Source organism: Belonocnema kinseyi, chromosome 9 (assembly GCF_010883055.1).
Source record: "Belonocnema kinseyi isolate 2016_QV_RU_SX_M_011 chromosome 9, B_treatae_v1, whole genome shotgun sequence".
NCBI lineage: Eukaryota > Metazoa > Arthropoda > Insecta > Hymenoptera > Cynipidae > Belonocnema > Belonocnema kinseyi.
Genome location: NC_046665.1, coordinates 65,738,394 through 65,756,683, shown reverse-complemented (window position 1 = coordinate 65,756,683; position 18,290 = coordinate 65,738,394). Strand labels below are relative to the sequence as shown.

The window sequence follows — 18,290 nt, the reverse complement described above, 5'->3', positions numbered from 1 at the left end:
TTGTTTCTAATTGGATAGGGTTCCTGGATAAATTTTCTCTATTTTCTTACGACTGCATTTATTTACGGACTTTCAAAGAAACAAAGTTTTTTTTTCAATCGAGTGAAATCAACTTCATTTATGCTATTAAGACGATATAAATATAACTTTGTTTATAATACGAATATGTCGCGGGTCCAGATCGAATTCTAAGATCAAAGATGCACTCCTAAAACTTCCCTTGTATTCATTCTGCCCCATCGGTTGCCGCTGTTTTAATGCAGTGGTTCAACTCCATTTTTTTCCGAGCATGATAAAAATAATAATATATCCAGTTTTGTAACGCCTACAGGATAACATATTGTTTCTTTCTATTAACATTGCCAAATGTAATAAACACCGTCGCACATCATTAGACTAAATTCATTCAGGGAGGAACCAACTCTCTTCGAGAAGAAAAAAATCTAAAAACAAAACTCCAGAATTAAACTTTAGAATTAGAAATCTAGAAAAATGGATCTAGAAACAAAAAAAAAACATCTAGAGAAAGATACTCTAGAAATATAGTCTAGAAAAAGATCTCAAGAAAAAGACCTTCGAAAATAACACTAGGCGCGAAGACTAAATCACAATACTTTCTCGGATACAATTAAGCTGTCAGAATTGCGAAGAGCCGAAAAAGATTTTTAATCTTATCATCTAATCTAACAGAGCCCATTGATATGATAAACATTGTATCCGAACTAAAATAAATTTGAAAATCGATGGATCTCTTGGGACAAAAACATGAAAAATTCCCCGAAATCTTGTGATTTAGTCTAATGATGTTGGCCGCACCCTTAACTAAGAAATAATTGGACTATCCTTACCTACCAATAGAAATATCAAATAATAATAATAATAATAATAATAATTGAACATGGTACATCGATTAAAATGATAACGTAGAAGTGCCGCATGACTTGAATCGCGCCTTGACGCGAAACAACGAACACAAGAGATCCATTAGACGACAAAAAAAATTATGGGAAAAGAAAAATAACCGTAGCTATTATCGTTATCGTTAATATTATAGAAGTTTTGGATTTGTCATGTCGACCTATGCCTCTCTCTCTATCTCCCTCTTTCTATTTCTCTCGATGTGTGATGGGCGCGCACATTTAGCGTGAGCGCTTCGCGGCCTCCTCCGATTTGTTGAGGCGAGAATCCTAGCGACACGTGGCGACGCGACAAGATGCATCGCTGATATAAAACTTTACTTATAGCTACGGTAAACGCCCTCTCGCTTCATAGTTTAGTCGTTACTCGGTGTCTCTAGAATCTAGAGGAGTACTGATTTCGATACTAATATAATATAAAGTATTTATATAATTATATAGACTTGCGTTATTATCAATTATTAAACTGCCTCGACATAATTCTATGTATTTACAGTTGTTTCTCGTTCTGCCTCCGTTACTCTAACACCGAAGACAAATTACCAGACCACTGCGACAAAGCACATTCAACTTTTTTTTTTGTAAGGTCAAGATCATCCGGTTATATCGCGAACCCTTAAACGCGACCCAAATCGAAATCGGTACACGTGAAAAGTAGTCGACATCAAACTAGAATTTATTCGGTTGAAATGATGAGAGAATCAAGAGTGTATGGGAAATTGTCTGCTTGTGACTCAAGATTTCACAAGTTCTTCCGTGATTTCATGTTTCTTTAGAAGGGGAATTTATTTGTTTTTGCTTTCTTTCTTTCTTCTTGAGGGTTTACATGGGGGGGTCGGATTGAGGATTTGGAGTTTAGATCGGACGAGACCTGCCGGTCTCAAACAGCGGAGAAGAAGTAAGCGAAGAAGATGGGTCTGATGTGTCTTCTGTTTCTAGGAGAGGTGGAACGAGTGTTGACCCTCATGAGATGCTATCCGCAGTTTGTCTCGCATTATCCGCAGGGTCGTGTAGTCTGGCAGTTTCAGGTAGTTCACACAAGTCATCACGGAAGGCAGGAAGTCGTCTGCTCTCATCGTGGGGTCTAGTGTCTTCCGCACTATCGTCAACGGCGGTGTCAAGCTCTTAAATCCTGAAAATAAATTAATATGAGTTGAAAAAGGTCAATAGGAAAATTAATCAGAGTGTCCAGCGATTCTTAGGAATGAAATTTAAAGTCTTTTCCAGGTTTTCCAGGTCTCCTTTTTTCAATTAAATAATGAAATAACTGCTTGTTCTAGATGTCAAATATGTGCCATTTCATTTTTTTGTCACACATTTTTAAAGAAAGCAGAACCATAAATAAATCAATTCTTAACTTTTTGAAAACATAAGTCGTCTTTGAAATCCCTAAAATCTAAAATCTTTTTGAAATTATTGAAATATTTGTGAAAGTTTTATTATCTTTGTTCGTGAAATCTTTTTTGTTCGTTTGAAATCATTTAAATCTTTTCGAAATCTTTCGTATTCATTTAAAATTATTGAAACATTTGAAATTGTTTAAAATCTTCGAAATGTTAAATCTTTGAAATCTCATGTACCATTGGAAATGGTGGTCTACCATTTCGCCACATGGTGTCGAAAAATGAAACTAGAAAGAGTAGGTACAATTTTAAACATGTATTTTACATTTTGCATAAAAGTGTTTTTACGATTGTTTTGTTAAATATAACACAATTATTGAATACTAAAAACAAATATTCATCAAAAACAAATAGTTTTAGATAGAATTTCCATCTTACACAGTGAGAAGACACATTTTTGTGAAATAGGTTTTTAAAAAAAAATACAATTATTTCATGTGAGTTTCAATGCATTGTAAGCTTAAATAAACTTTACTTAATGTATGTAGCAACAAATTTTATCCATATTATGCCAAGAATACGAATAATAGACGACTGGAATTTAAATAAGAATTCTAACCTAATTTTTGGATCAGATTTTTAAATAGTAAATATTTCATGTATAAATTAATAAAAATTTACTTTGAGTTTACTTTTGCTTCAAAATAAGTCCATTCAAGTTTATAATCTTTCGAAAATCACAATAAAGAGAATAATTGTTTTTTTTTGTTTAGACATTTTTTTTCTCAAAAAGTGTGGTTTTTCACTGTATAATATGTAAATTCCATTTAAACACTTTGTGTCCGATTAGGACTTATTTTTAGTATCCAATAAATACTTTAAACTCCATAAAAATGGTTAAAACACTTTTATGTACAAATTAAAATGCATCTTTAAAATCGTGCCTTTTCTCTCTAGTTCGAATTTTTATCACCAGGTGGCGTATCGCAGTTTAACCATTCCCAATAACTTATGTACTATACTTATAAATCCCTTTTTCAAATCTTTGAAATCCTTGCAAACTTTATGAAATGTTCGAAATCTTTGGGAAAGTTTTGTCAAATCTTTTGAAATATTTGTGAAGTTCTTCTCAAATCTTTGTTTTTATCATCCTTTTTACTCGTAGAAACCATTGAATTAGTATCTTAATTGGTTCAAATCTTCTAAAATGATTTAAAACCTTTTAAAATTGTTTCAAATCTTCGAAGTGTTTTAAAACAATTGAAAACTGGTGTTATTCCACCCTTTTTAAAATCGCTGAAATTCTTTTATTCTTTTGAAATCTGCATTAAATTTTTATGAAATCTTTCGTATTTATTTGAAATCATTGAAATATTTGTATTCTATATAAAATTTTAGAAATCTGGTTTACTATTTACCTTTTTAAAATCTTAAAAATATTTGAAATCTTTTGGAAGTTTTAAAATCTTTGTCAAATCTCTTGAAATCGTTTTCATTAGTTGTGAATCATTGAATTTTTAAAAATCTTAGTGACATCTTTCAGATCTTATAAAATATTTAAAAACCCTTTGGAAATGGTTTCAAATCTTTGAAATCTGGTGTACTGTACCCTTTTTCAAAACTTTAAAATCCTCTAAAGCTTGTTGAATGTTTTAAAAGCTTTGTAAATTGTTGTGAAATATTTGAAATCTGGTTTACACGCCTTTTCAAATCTTTGAAATCCTTGCAATCTGTATGAAATGTTCAAAATCCTTTGAAATATTTTGAAAACTTTTGAAATCTTTAGTAATTTTTTGTAATTTGAGGCACACTCAAAAACCGAGAAGTGAAATCCTTGAAAAATGCTTTATGTCGCCATGACTGATATTAATTCTGAAACTGAATCAACGTCGAAATTTTCAACTAATAATGTTTATAATTTGCAAGTTCAATATCACAAAAAATGTATACTTTAACATTCTATATGAGCAAAGAAAACATTAAAAACTTATAGAATTGTTCATAATATTAAAGTATGTGCATTGCAATCTATAACATTATTTGGTAAAGTCTACAAGGAATGACTAAAAATATATTTATTCTGCAACGAGTAAAAGATAAATTATAACTTGATAAATAAGAAACTTTTCAGCGGCAAGATTTCTTCTAATCGAGAGGTTTCTTTCATAATGAACAAAAATATTTAAATTCAAGGTTTCCAGGTTTTCAAGGTTAAAAAAAGTCAAGTTTGCTGGGCACTCTGTTAATGGAATTTGGTGCACGGGTTAATACAAGGTGTAATTCCAGGTCAATAAATCAAGTTTTTCAGCATTTCTTTTTCTTTTTTTTTTTATAAAATATTAAGATAAGCGTTCACAATAAATGTAAAAAAATGAGCCATTGTATTTTTTTGGCCAAAAACTTTCGTACTTTTGCATTCTTGTTGCACTCCAGCATACTTCAGTAATAAAAATTTAAAAAATTATCCACTTTTTAGAAATATTAAAAAAAAATTACTTGAAAGGCTTTTTTCGCATTCGAACTTAAAAATAAAATTTGCAGGTGACTAACAAATTTTAGGTAATTAATTTTGAAATCTTTAAAAAATTTTGAAATCAATGGAATTCATATTGAAATTCTTCCAATCTTTCCGAAATCTTTGTGAAATCTTTTAAAATCGCCAGAAATCTTTTGAAATCTGATGAACACGTCTTTGTGAATTCTTCTGAATTTTTGCGTGATATTTGAAATGCTTGTAATCTTTTTCAATATTTCTAAAATCTTTTCAAATCTTTTAAAATCGGATTTACTGGCTTTTGTGAAATCTTTTGAATCCTTATAAAATATTTGAAACCCTTGAAATATTCGCGAAATCTTCTGAAAGCATTAAAATCTTTGTGAAATCTTTTTAAACCTTGTGAAATATTTGTGAAATCGTTTGAAATCGTTTAAAATATTTTGAAATCTAGAATTCTGATGTAGGTTCAAAGTGAAATGGTTAACCTCTCGAAAATGTTAATTGTGAAAATTTAATTAACGTCGAATTTTGTAATGGCCAACAATTTTTGAAAGAAAAAAGATCCATAAATAAACAAATTCCTAATCTTTTGCGGAAACAGTCTTCGAAATCCTTAAAATACTTTAAAATCATTTGTTAATGCTTTGTTAAATCTCTTGTTGTGTAATCTTTTTTATTCGTTGAAATCATTGAATTATTTGAAATCTTCGTTAGTGAAATGTTTTAAAAATGGCGTACACGCCCTTTTTAAATACTAGAAATCCGTAAAATCATTGCAGAATGTACAAAATCCTTTTAAATATTTAAAAATCTTTGAAATATTTTGAAACTTTTTGAAATCTTTAGTAATGTTTTAAAATCTGGTGCACACTCAAAAACCAAGTGGTGAAACCCTTGAAAATGCCTAGAAATTTTCAACTAATAATTTTTATAATTTGTAAGTTAAATATCACAAAAAATATACATTCTATATTAGCCGAGACGAAATTAAAAACTTATAGAATTATTCACAATACTAAAGTCTGTTCAATGCAATCTATAAAATAATTGGTTTAAATTGCAAAAAATGACTAGAAATCTCTTTATTTATACTGTAATGAGTACAATATAAATTATATTTTGATAAATAAAAAACTTTTCTGTAGGTTTTAAAGGTTGAAACAAAATTCAGGGTGGCCATCTTAATCAAAGAAATAAATGCCTGGTCATTTCCCTGTTTTCAACGGTTCGCAAACCTTTAAAAAGGTCAATGCAATTAAAAAAAAAACACTTGTGCTAAAAAAAATCCATTTAAAGTAATACAAACTAAGCTGCAAATAGAAGCATTCAAAGTGGAACTGTTGAATAATGAACTTTTAAAATCGAAGTTTAAAATTTGATTGATTCAAAAATGTTGTATTTAAATGCTCAATAATTTACACGTATAAAATGGCAGATACTAACATTTTTCAATATAAAAAATATAAATCCAAGTTATCACTACCAATAGTTTAAGCATCCTTGATAAGTTTAAACAAATTTATTTTAAAATCTTGCGAAATCTAGAAGTTGTTTTAAATTTGTTCAAATTTAAAATTATTTTTGAAAGTTTTTGGAACTTCTAAATATCTTTTAAAATGAATCGAATTTTTCCTACAATTTTTAGGAAATCCTACAAATTAAAAAAAAATTTCCTTCAAATTTTGATGTATAACTAACAATTGAAGAGTTATTATTTGTAGAAGAAATTTGAGTAATGTTAAGAGAAATTTTGATGTTTTGAAAAGATTAAAAATTAATTTAAAACTTTAAATGATTGCCTAATTTAAAACCAAATGTTGATTTTTGCAGATAAAAAAAAAATCTAGACATTTTTCAAGAATTGTGAAAGGCTTCAAAAGAATAAAAATGGTTTCTTAAGATTCTTAAAAAAATAGAAAATAATTTTTCGTTTTGAAAAATTATTTTAAGACAATATTTTAAGAAGTTTTAAAAGATGTATAAAATTGTTGAAAAAGGATCTGGACGATTTCAAGGAAATTTTTTTAAATAGTATGATAATTTTGAATCTTTTCAAAACTCCTACATATCTCATAAAATTACTCAAATTTTTTCAACCAATAATAAGTGTTCATTTGTTATTTATACATTAAAAATTCAACAATTTCATTTACAAAATTGTTCAAATGCAACAATTAAATTTGTTACGTTCAAAGTTTAAAAGCTCTTTAAAATTTTAACGAATTTAGGCTTTCTGTGTTAAATGGACTCAGATATTGCTAAATATTCAATAATTATTCTTTTTCTTATTTCAAAAAAAAATTCAAAATAAATGGCTCAAAAATTGAATATTTTAGACTGCAACAATATTTTCATGAAGTTATTTTTAAGTTGAAAATAGTTTATAAAGTTTCAGATGTTCAAATTTTTTAAATGACCAAGACTTTCATTTTGAAATCGTTTAATTTTTAACTTTTGAATACTTAAAGTACAAATTCATTAAAAAAATTGTTTTTAAATTTATTTATTAAATAAAGATGTTTAGCATAAAAACATTTCAACTCAAACTCTTTTAATTTTTAATTGTTCAAATCTTGAAGACAAGATTTTAAAATTGTTTAAATTAAGAATGTAAGCTTAAAAATAAAAATGGAAAATTTGTTAACTAAAAGATTTTTGAAATAGGAATGTAAACCGGCATCAAAAAATTCCCAGTCATTTTCCCAGTTCAGCGGCCACCCTGAAAATTCAAAGAGAATTTCAAGTTTCAAAGGTTTTCAAGGTCGCTAGATACCCTGTTCTGAACATCTGAGTTTCCTTAAAAGAGTGCGTGAGCTTCTTACGAAATAAGATAGAAATTGAACCAACCGAGAAGTATAATTATTCAATTTTTCTCAACTTACCACCGACAGGCAGTCTTGGAGATCCAGTAACAAACTGGATAAACTGTCTCTGCTCCTCGCTATTGTACTCTGACATCACTTCAAACAGGAACTGAATTGCTCTTGAATCTGGAGTATATCCATGATCAGTTCGGCAGCATTCCTGTAAAGTTCTGACATCCCAGCGACCTCCAGTTTGCACATGTCCACAAAATACCGCTTCAAGTTCCTCCGGAAAGAAGAGCTTCAAGTGTCCAATCGGGAAAACTGACTCGAAACCTTCGCGGAATGCCTCCATCTGCTTGAAGACTCCTTCATAAAGGAACCAGTGCACAACAAGCTGAAAAGAATATTTCATTAGAACCTATATTCTCCATCTTGTTATAAATAATGTGTCGTAAATGAACTGCGTTACCAATTGAGGCGAGGAGTGACAACTTTAAACTGAAAAGTGACTGAAAGTGACTACTACTGCCGTATTTATGTTTTGGTCCTTTAAAATAGGAAATAGAAAACCAGAAAAATATAAATTAAAATAATTTTAATTTTAATATTGCAGGATTTAATTAAACAGTGCAAAGGCGTAGATTTTTCAAAAAATAGGGGATTGAGTTCTTTCAAATTAAATTAACGTGGGCACCATATTAACCCTAGAATGCTACATCTAGGTCTGAAATAGCCAGTGGTATTATTCTCACTATTATATCCCCTCGGTTAGTTGATGCAAATAATTTAACTGTGCATGAAAAAAAAAGTTTGAAATATCACGATGCCGTATATTCAGTTAGAGACTTTTGAAAAAGGGCAGGGAAACGAATATTTGCAGGGGTCCGTCAAACCCAGATGTGGCATTACGCGTTAATTTTAGAAAGGTAAGTAGAGTTTTTCACTCAATTGAAAATTAATTTCTAGCCTTTAAAATAGAAATATAGCAATTTCAAAACAAAATAGATAATATTTTTCCCAAAATAATTAATTTTTCAACCAAAAGATTAGTTCTCTACTAAACTACACGACTTTTCAACAAAATATATCACTTCTCAACCAAGGAGTCGAGTTTTCGACTATGTTTATTTCATTTTTCTTTTCCTTTTTTTTTTATTTCGATTTTCGATATTTTAAAACAAGGAGATGAATGTTCAACTAAAATATTAAATTTTTAACCTAATAAATTATTTTTCAACATTGTAGTTCAACCAAGTAGCTGAATTTTCAGCTAAAAAAGATGAATTCTCAAAGCAAAATGTAATAGTTAATTTTTTAAGTTTCAACCAAAAAGGCAAATAATCAACAAAATAAATATTTGAATCCTTAACAAAAAAAAAATTATTAATTTTCAACCATGAAAACTGTAACAAAAGAGATGAATTTTCATGAAAATAAATGAATTTTTAACCAGAAACGTTAATTTTCAACAAAAAAGATCTATTTTTTATAAAAAGACGAATTTTTAATAAAATACAATTTTTCACCAAGATTTATTTCTCTACCGCAAAAGGCGAATTTCCAACCAAATAAATGAATTTTCAACCAAATAATTGAAGTTTGCACTAAAAGAAAATAAACTTGGAACACAAAATGGAACAGTTAAATTATAGGAAATAAAATTATCTGATCGAAAATTCATCTCTTTTCGAAAAAATGTAATAATTTTGATAAAAATTCTTATATTTTGTTGAAGTTTTGTCTTTTTAAAACTTTCTCGTTAAAAATTAATATTTTCGGGTTGAAAATTCCACTGTTGTGTAGAAAATGTATATATTTTGTCGAAAACTCGTCTTTGTAAGTAGAAGATTTATATTCTATATACAATTTGGTTGAAAATTCAATTTTCTTCAATACAAAATTTTATTTTCTGTCAAAAATTCATCTTTTCGGATATAAAAGTCAACTTCTTCTTAAAAAAATATACCTTTCAGCTTAAGAATGTAACTCTTTTCTTGAAAATTCGTCTTTCTTGGTATAAAATTGAACTGTTTTGTTGAAAATTCATCCTTTACAATAGAATAGTAATCTTTCTTGGTTGAAAATTCATCATTCTTACTTTCTGATGTGAAATTCAAAATTTTGTTTGGTAAAAATATCAGCTATTATATTTTTCAATAAGAATTCATCTTTTTTATTTGAGAACTCAACTAAAATGTGGTTAAAAATTAAACTATTTAGTTAAAAGTGTAATTATTTTGTTGAAAATTCAACTATTTTGCTAGTCTTATTTTTTGGTCGAAAATTCCACTCACTAAAACAATTCACTAAAAACAGGAAAAAACGCAGAATAAATGTAAAATCCGTGAAAGAGGTCAAAAATAGCTAAAAATTAGTATCTGGTTAAAAATTCATCTATTTTTGAAAAATTATTATCTTTTTGTTAAAAAATGCAATGTTTGCTTAAAAATTCTTGTATGGGTATTTTGTTTAAATTTCGTCTTTTTAGGAAGAAAGCTAATCTTGTTGGTTAAAAATTAAACTAATTGAAAATTCAACTTTTTAGTGCAGAATTTATACATTTTTTCTTGTTGAAATTTCGTCTTTTTTGGAAGAAAGTTAATTTTTTGGTTAAAAATTAAAATATTTGAAAATTTTATTTTTTAGTGCAAACTTTATATATTTTTGTTAGTTGAAAATTCGTCTTTTCAGGTAGAAAATTAATCTTCTTTTTGGTTAAATTTAACTGGTGGAAAATCTTTTTTTTTAAATTGATTCTTTAAACTGAAAATGCGACTATTCCATTTTTTGTTGAAAACTGATCTTTTTTAGCTGCAAATTCAACAAATGGGTTATACATTCATCTGTCTTGAATAAAAATTAATTTTTTTGTTGAAAATTCATCCTTTCGGATATAAAAGTCAACTTTTTTTAAAAAGCAATAGGCTTTTCAGCTTAAAAATGTAATTCTTTTCTTGAAAATTCGTGGTTTATAGTAGAAATAGTAATATTTCTTGGTAGACAACTAACCTTTCTTTTTTTTTGTATAATATTAAAATTTTGTTTCATTAAAATATCAATGATGACATTTTTCACATGAGAATTAATCTTTTGTTTGAGAATGAAACTACAATTTAGTGAAAAAATCAACCATTCAGTTTAATTATTTTGTTGGAAATTCAAATATTTTAAGTCTTCTTTTTTCATCGAAAATTCCACTCACTAGAAAAAGGGGGGGGGGGGCGCAGAATAAACGTGAAAACCGTGTAAAGAAAATAGGCAAAAATTAGTAACGCAATTTATGGACGAGCCTTAACTACTGCCAGATGATGCTAGTATTACAATTACCTTGATATACTGATCCAAGGTGTGAATAGTAACCGGGATTTCGCCTCCGCCTTTTCTCAGCTCGATGTTTTCATACCCAGGCAATTCAAAGACAAGTCCTAGATCCGAAATCCGACATCCATCCATATCGAGAAGTTCAATCATCTGAGCTTTCTCGTGTGGTCTCAAAGTTTGATCTCGCTCGATCGCTTCTTTCCGCCTGACAACTTCCTGCAATTTGTTCAACGACCGATGAACATCTGGATCAACGTAGGCGAGATCTGACAAACTCAACGAGTATTCTTCTCCCAGCAGCCAGCGGTAGAACGTTAAACTGAATGGCAAGTCCAACATTCTCGAGTCGTAAATCGCCTTCGCTGTAAACTTTCCAAGGAACTTGAATTTCGTTTTTAACTTGGCAAGTTGCGAAACCCTCGTATTCCATGGAATCGGGGCAGCTGAAAGGCCATGGGGATTGTTGATATAGCCATCGAGAGTTGGACTCGAGCTTCCGTGCCACAATTCGAGATCAGCGCGTTGCAAATCTCGGGACACGAGAGCGTAGAATTCCAGAGTTGGTCCCAAACCAGATCCGACCTCGTTTTCATATTCCACTTCCAGAAGAGCTTTACTCGACGAGACTTCCTGAACAATTCTTTCAGCTTCCTTTAAAATTTCGTTTCTTGATATCCTCTTCTTGTTCCTCTGTAAACGTGGCGTGACTCTTTCTTGACTATCGGGTCCAGTGATTTCGGGAGCCGAATCCAGGAGGCGCTGAAGAGCACGGTCTCGATCGAAAGATGTTACGTACAGTAAGAGTTGCCTCGTGTCGAAAGGGAAGAGGAATGGACTGTAAGATTTAAAAAATAAAACAATTATTTTTATTAAAATACCCAACATAAAAAGATCGATTAATCAATGACTTAGCAGGGTTGCTACAGTATTCCGGTTTTAAAATTCAGGGGGCCGATTTAATTATATTAAAAAACTCCCGGTTATTTCCCGGTTCGCAAACATTTTTCACAATCAATAAGATTAAAAATTCAAACTCTAAAGCTAAAAATGTATCCGTTCGAACTAATAGAAACTGAACTGTAAATCATTTGAAGCAATTTCAAGCTGGGAATATTAAAAATTGAGGGTTAGTTTAAAAATAATATACTTAAAAATAGATTAAAAATTCTTAAAAAGCTTCAACATTTTATTTCAAAACCTTGAAACATCTACATCTTGTTTTATATTTATTCAAATTGTTAATTGTTTTTGAAATTTTTCAGAACTTCAAAGCATCTTTTAAAATGATTTGAATTCTTCTAACATTGATTTTTGAATCCTGCAAAATAGAAAATATTTCTTAACATCTTTCAGATTCATTTTGGACAATTTTAAAAATCTTTTTAAATATGCTCATCGAATGAATTTCTCAAAATAAAAAGTAAATTTCAATTTTTCATAAGAATCTTAAGAAAATCTTAAAAAGTTTCTACATTTTTTGTTCGATGTCTGCAAAAATCTATATTTTGTTTTAAATTACACGCAGAAACTTCGTTCGAGTTATTGGAAATTATTTCAAATTTTTAATTAATTTTAAATTTCTTTTTAACTTCTAAATATTTCTTCAACCTACTCGATTTTTTTCTAAGAATAATAGGTGTTAAATTGTTATTTATAAATCAAAATTCAACAACTTGACTTACAATTTAAATTTTGTAAATAGAAAAATTAAACTTGTAGCGTTCAAAGTTTTGTTTTTTTTGTTTAGTTTTGAATATTTAATTTATAATTACTGATTTTAAATTAACAGATATTTCTAAATTTTTAGTAATTGCTGTATTTCTTAATTAGAAAATTTCAAAAGAAATGGTTTGAAAATGGAATATCTTAGACTGAAATAATACCTGAAATTTAATAGAAGCTTTTAATTATAAATAGATTATTTTGAAGTTATTTAAAAATTGTAAATAGTTTATAAAGTTTCAATCGGGCGTTCACATTTGTTTAACTAATATGACTTTCAAATTCAAATAGTTTAATTTTCAACCTTAGAATTTGGAAATTCTAAACTTGTGAACTAATTCCGAATCGTGATGTACCATCAATTATTATTGTTAACTTTTTGAATCTGAAAGTAAAATTTAATTTGAAAAATTATTAATTAATTTATAGTCACAGTTGATCCACTACATATGTTTCTTATCGACAAATCTTGAATTTTAAAAGCTTCTTAATTTAAATTGTTTAAGTTTTTGAAACTCATTTTAAAATTCTCTAAATTAAAATGTACGCTTAAAAATTAAAAATCTAAAATGGGAATTGTTAAAATGAAAGATTTTTGGATTAAGCATTCTAAACTGAATGATATGTATCATAATTTAAAAAGATCACAATTTAACTAATTACAGGCCTCACAGTCCCCTATGGGACAAAGTATACGGACAAAAGGGCACTTTTTATCACATTCGCAAGGTAATTTTTTCGCGCTCAAAGGGTAACAAATCCAGGATGAATTCATAAGACCTTAAAACAATTAAAGTTAAATTCCGAGCAATTAAAATGAATTTAGATCAATTTTAGATAAATAATTTGATGATATTCATAAAAATATTTCGGTTGAATTAAAAAAATTCAAATGAATTAAAAACAATTTAACAATATGAAGAAACTTCATTAAATTCAGTAACTTTGAAACGAGCTTCGAAAAATTCAAGGGAATTAAAAAGAATTTTATGAAATGCCCATGAATTCAAGATGAGATTGAATTAAAAGAACTGAGGTTAAATGAAATAAAAACTTTCAAAAATTCAAAAAGTACATTGAAATAAATAGAATTCAGTGAATTTAGAAGAATTCAAGTAAATTAAAACATTCAAGATAATATTAAAGAATTGAAAAGAATTCAAATTGAATGTAAAAAAATCAAATCTCTTTAAATCTTTCAAACCCTTCTAATTTCTAATACAAGAAGTGACTAACGACTACAAAACAACTTAAGTTACACATTCAAAAGAATTTGAACAATTTTAAAAATCGAAAAAATTCGATTGATCAAAATCAATTGAATTTAGAAGAGTTCAAGATAAATTAATAAGAACTCAGGATGAATTACAAATAAATTTCAAACAATAGATACAAATCTCTTCAAATCTTGCAAATCCTACGAAATACCTCAGTTCTCTTTAATACATTTTTTGAAATCCACTAAATGCCTTCCGGAATTTTAGAAAATTTATTACCTTACAATATTTTCAACGCTTTGAAATCAATTCAAATTAATAAAATTAATAATTTCTTGGAATATTAAAAAATTTCCTAACATTTTTCAAATCCTTTAAAATTCCATCAAACTAATGAAATCAATTAAAAATTGCTTGGAATCTTTCAAAATAACCTAAAATATTTTGAATCCTTTAAAATAAAAAATTTTTATTTTATTTTAGAGTTTACCTGCTTTATCAGAAATTAAATATTTTTTTGATAAAAATGAAACTGTTTAGTTAGAAATTAAACTATTATACTATTTTTTTTAAAACTTAATTCTTTCGCAGAAAATTTACTTTTTGTTTAAAATTTATATTTTGGTGTTGAAAAATCAACTGAAATATTTTCTGGATGAAAGTTCCACTTATAAAAAAAATGATCTTTTTTTGGATAAAAATGCAATACTATTTCGTACAGAATTTAAATATTTTGTTAGAAATTCAATCTTTTTGGTTGAAAAGAATTCGTCTTTTTGGGTTGAAAATTCAATTGTTTTCGTAAAAACTTTTTTTTTGTTACAAAAATTCAATTTTTGATGTTACTGAGTTCAGTGGAATCTTTTTTGGATGAAAACTTGAACTTTTTTTGAAATGAAAAATTCTTCTGATTTAAGATAAATTTCATATTCTTTTTATAAAAATGCAACTATTTACTAGAGAATTCAACAATTTTGTATGGTTCAATTTGTATGGTAGAAAATTATTATTATTATTTTAAATTCATAGTTTGATCGTGAAAACTCGACTAAAATCTTTTTCAACAGAAAATTCAACTATTTTTTTGAAAATTTATCTTTTTGATTTAAAACTTCGTCTGTTATAGAAGAAATTTCATTTTTTATATGAAATTGCAACTTCTTGGTTAAAAATGGTTCTTTTTTGCTTGATAATTCGACTAATTTGTTTAAAACATTTGATTGAATCGCTTTGTTAAGAAATCACTTTTTTTGTTAAAGTTTTATACTTTAAGTTGAAAAGTTATCTCGTTGGTTAAAAGTTTAATTATCTTGTTATAAATTAATCTTTTTTTATTGAAAATTCAACTACTTGGGTCAAAGTTAAACTACATTGTGAAATTTTTTTTTATTGTAGGCTTATGTTTGGTTGAAAATTTAACTGTTTACTGAAAAATACTTCTTTTTTCTTGTTTAGAATTCGTTTTTTAACAGAAAATGGAACTTTTCGTTTTTTGAGATTGATATTTTTTAGTTAAAAAATCGCATTTGTGCCTTTTTGGTTTACATTTTTTTTCTTTTGCTGTATAAAATTCATTCTTTTTGTATGAAATTAATATTAATTAAGCATATTTTAAATTCCTAAATATGTCTGAGCTAGAAAATAATTTATATTCAACCGCTGATATAACCTGAACAATAAAAATATTGTTAAAAATCATAAATTCTTAAATTCTCTTAATTTCTTTTCAATTCTTCTCAATTCTGTCATATTCTCGGTTATATAACCTGAACTTAAATTCTCGGGAATTTAAGAACTCTATCCATAGGGACCAGATCTTAAAAATAAGGTACTTTGGGAACCTTAACTGAATATAAGGTACAATAGCGGATATAGGGACTAGTCTGTGAAGTCTGTAATTGTTTAAAAAACGGTTGAAATCAAAGTTGGACAGATTTTTTTTTATCTAAAAATTTGTAAAATTTCCGGTAAAAAAAAAAAATAATAAATTTACTGTCATTTTCCGGTATTTCTCTGTCCCATAAAATTCTCGATTTTCCGTTCCAGCGGCCGCCCTGAATTCTCATCGCCCGAATGTTCTAAAATAATGCTCAAGACTTTGAAGTAGATGCGAAGTGAAACTCGCAACTTACCAGACGGTAGCGATCTGTTGCAGCCAGGAAGGCAAGCTTCCAGTGACAATCACAAGAGGATCTTGAAGTTGTCGACTCGCCTTTGCCGCGATCTTGTTGTTGATAAACTCCTGCGATGATAGAGGACTAATGCTTTTCAAATGTGGGAAAAGCACTGCCCAGTGTCTATTTAAAGCATGCAGAAGTCGCAGAAGGCAAAGCCCGTCCAATGATGCGTCTGAAATATTCACTAGAGATGGTAAAGTCGGGGAAAGATAAGGAGCAAGAGGACATTTTTGTGCGGGTATATTTCCGTCCTGCCAAAGACTGTCTTCTTTTCTCTTCGAGCTAATTTTTGTGCTCTTCCCTTTTCCTTTCCGACTACTCAACTGAGAACTGGATCCAGGTTTCGGCGAGGTGGAATTATCATCCTTGGTTATGCGTCTAAAAGAAGTATTCACGATTATGTTTTAAAAGTACCTTGAAGATTGGTAACTTTGAAAAAAATGTAGCAAGCTATTTTTGTACCTATAGTAAATAGTGTGCGTTTGCACCCAAACAATGTCTTGGCCAAGAGGGGGTTCGCTGTCAGCATCAGCTTCGGAATGATCGTTTCCAGCACAACCAAATTGTCTCACTGCTTGATAAACAGTCATGTCGAAAGGCAGAACCTCGTTGCCGATTAGCAATTCAATTTTGTGCTTTCCTGAGTTTTGATTCACGCCCGGCTGTAAAAGACAGTAGTTTTACATTATTTGGGAAAAAACTTTAGGATTAAAACGGAATTTCAATTGTCATTGTGAATGAAGCGCGATGACTCAACCTGCTAAAAAAAATTCAGTTTATTTCCGGTTTTATTGGTCAAAAATTACATTTTTCCCGGTTAACGTTTAAGCATTTATAATAATGATTATTCAATACTAATTCTCTTATTATACAAAATTTGAAAAGAAAAAAAAATTTCGAACTTCAAGATAAAATGTATCAGGTAATTTATTATAAAAGTGATTTCAGATTTCACAGTCCAAAATGTTTTTCAAACAGAGGAAATAGATTGATTTTTACATTCTCATCATTTATGATTGAGAAAGTATTAGAATTATCGGAAACTTGACATCACACTTTTTCAACGGATCTTCACGTTTCGAGACCCCCTGAATCCGTAAATCAGGTTTTCACGATGGCGTCTGTCTGTCTGTCCGTCCGGCCGTCCGTAACACGATAACTCTCGAAAAAATGAACGAATCAAATTCATCTTGGGCACACTTTTTTAGGTCCTAAAAGAAAGGACGAGTTCGTGAACCAGCCATTTTTGATAAAAATTCTAAAAGTGAGCGCATTTTGAAAATGTTTAAGACCACTTTTTTCTGAATTTGAAAATTCTATGTACGGATATTTATAGTATTAAAAAGAACAAACAATTTATCCTAATGACTTTTTTCGATAAAAAGAAAATTCTCAGAGTTATAGCGTTTTCAAAATTTTTTTAATCAACCGAAAATTAAAATTTGAAGCCGAAAAACGCACGATATGAAAAAAAGTCAAGAAAAGAAAAACATTTATTTTTGAAAGCTCTAAAAGATTATCACAACAAATTTTTGGATTTTCTTCAAAAGTCGAAAATTCAAATTTTGATTGCACAAAAAAATAATGGAAAATAAAAAATTCCATTTTGTGGACAAACTATGTTGGATACGAAAAAATATGAATTAACAAAAATGGTTATCCCAAAAAAGATCTACAATTTCATTAAGAATCACCTCTTGATAGGACGCCTACTTTTTGTTTTATTCGTGAAAAATAATAATGAAAAAAAAATAAAATAAAAAAAAATGAGTGGAAAAGCGACGAAAGTTACGAGAAAAAAATCCAACAAAACCTGTTTACAAATGTCTGTCGGAAATCGAGCGCGCAGCGCGAGTGTCACGATGAGAATGTGTACCTCAAAGCTTACAGAGCTTTGAGAAACTTAATCTTTGACTATACTTGATTATGTAGACAATTCAGAATATGAAGACGCATATAAATACTGCCATCTAAAAGAGATCTTTTTGATAAAGTTTTTTTCAAGCATTCCAAATGCAAATAATAAATATCCGAGCGCGAAGCGCGAGGTAACCTATTATCGAGCGCCAAATAGTTGAATCTTCAATCTAATTTGTGAAAAAAGATGACCTAACAAAAAAACGAATTTTTATAGAAGCAGTAGAATTTTCGGCCAAACAAGTATGACTTTTTAACAAAGTAGCTGTATTTTCAACAAAACTATGAAATTTCCCACAAGAGTAAAATTTTTAACCAAAAGAGATGAAGAATTGAAGAGTTGAATTTTCGACCAAAAGGAAGAGTTTTAAC

The 18,290-nt window shown here is 28.7% G+C and overlaps 1 protein-coding gene across 4 annotated transcripts in view; it reads right to left on the bottom strand.

Moving 5' to 3' along the window:
• Positions 1-41: 41 nt before the first annotated feature.
• Positions 42-18,290, bottom strand: part of LOC117179400 (E3 ubiquitin-protein ligase TRIP12) — a 64,170-nt gene continuing 45,921 nt past the window's right edge. For all 4 annotated transcript variants that reach the window (XM_033371146.1, XM_033371149.1, XM_033371147.1 and 1 more), the window contains exons 13-17: positions 16,464-16,663; positions 15,957-16,379; positions 10,892-11,720; positions 7,640-7,958; positions 42-2,049 (exon numbers count right to left, since the gene is read on the bottom strand). In XM_033371146.1, coding sequence (XP_033227037.1) covers positions 1,853-2,049; positions 7,640-7,958; positions 10,892-11,720; positions 15,957-16,379; positions 16,464-16,663 — 1,968 coding nt within the window. In that variant the 3' untranslated portion in view covers positions 42-1,852. The remainder of the gene's footprint in view (positions 2,050-7,639; positions 7,959-10,891; positions 11,721-15,956; positions 16,380-16,463; positions 16,664-18,290) is intronic.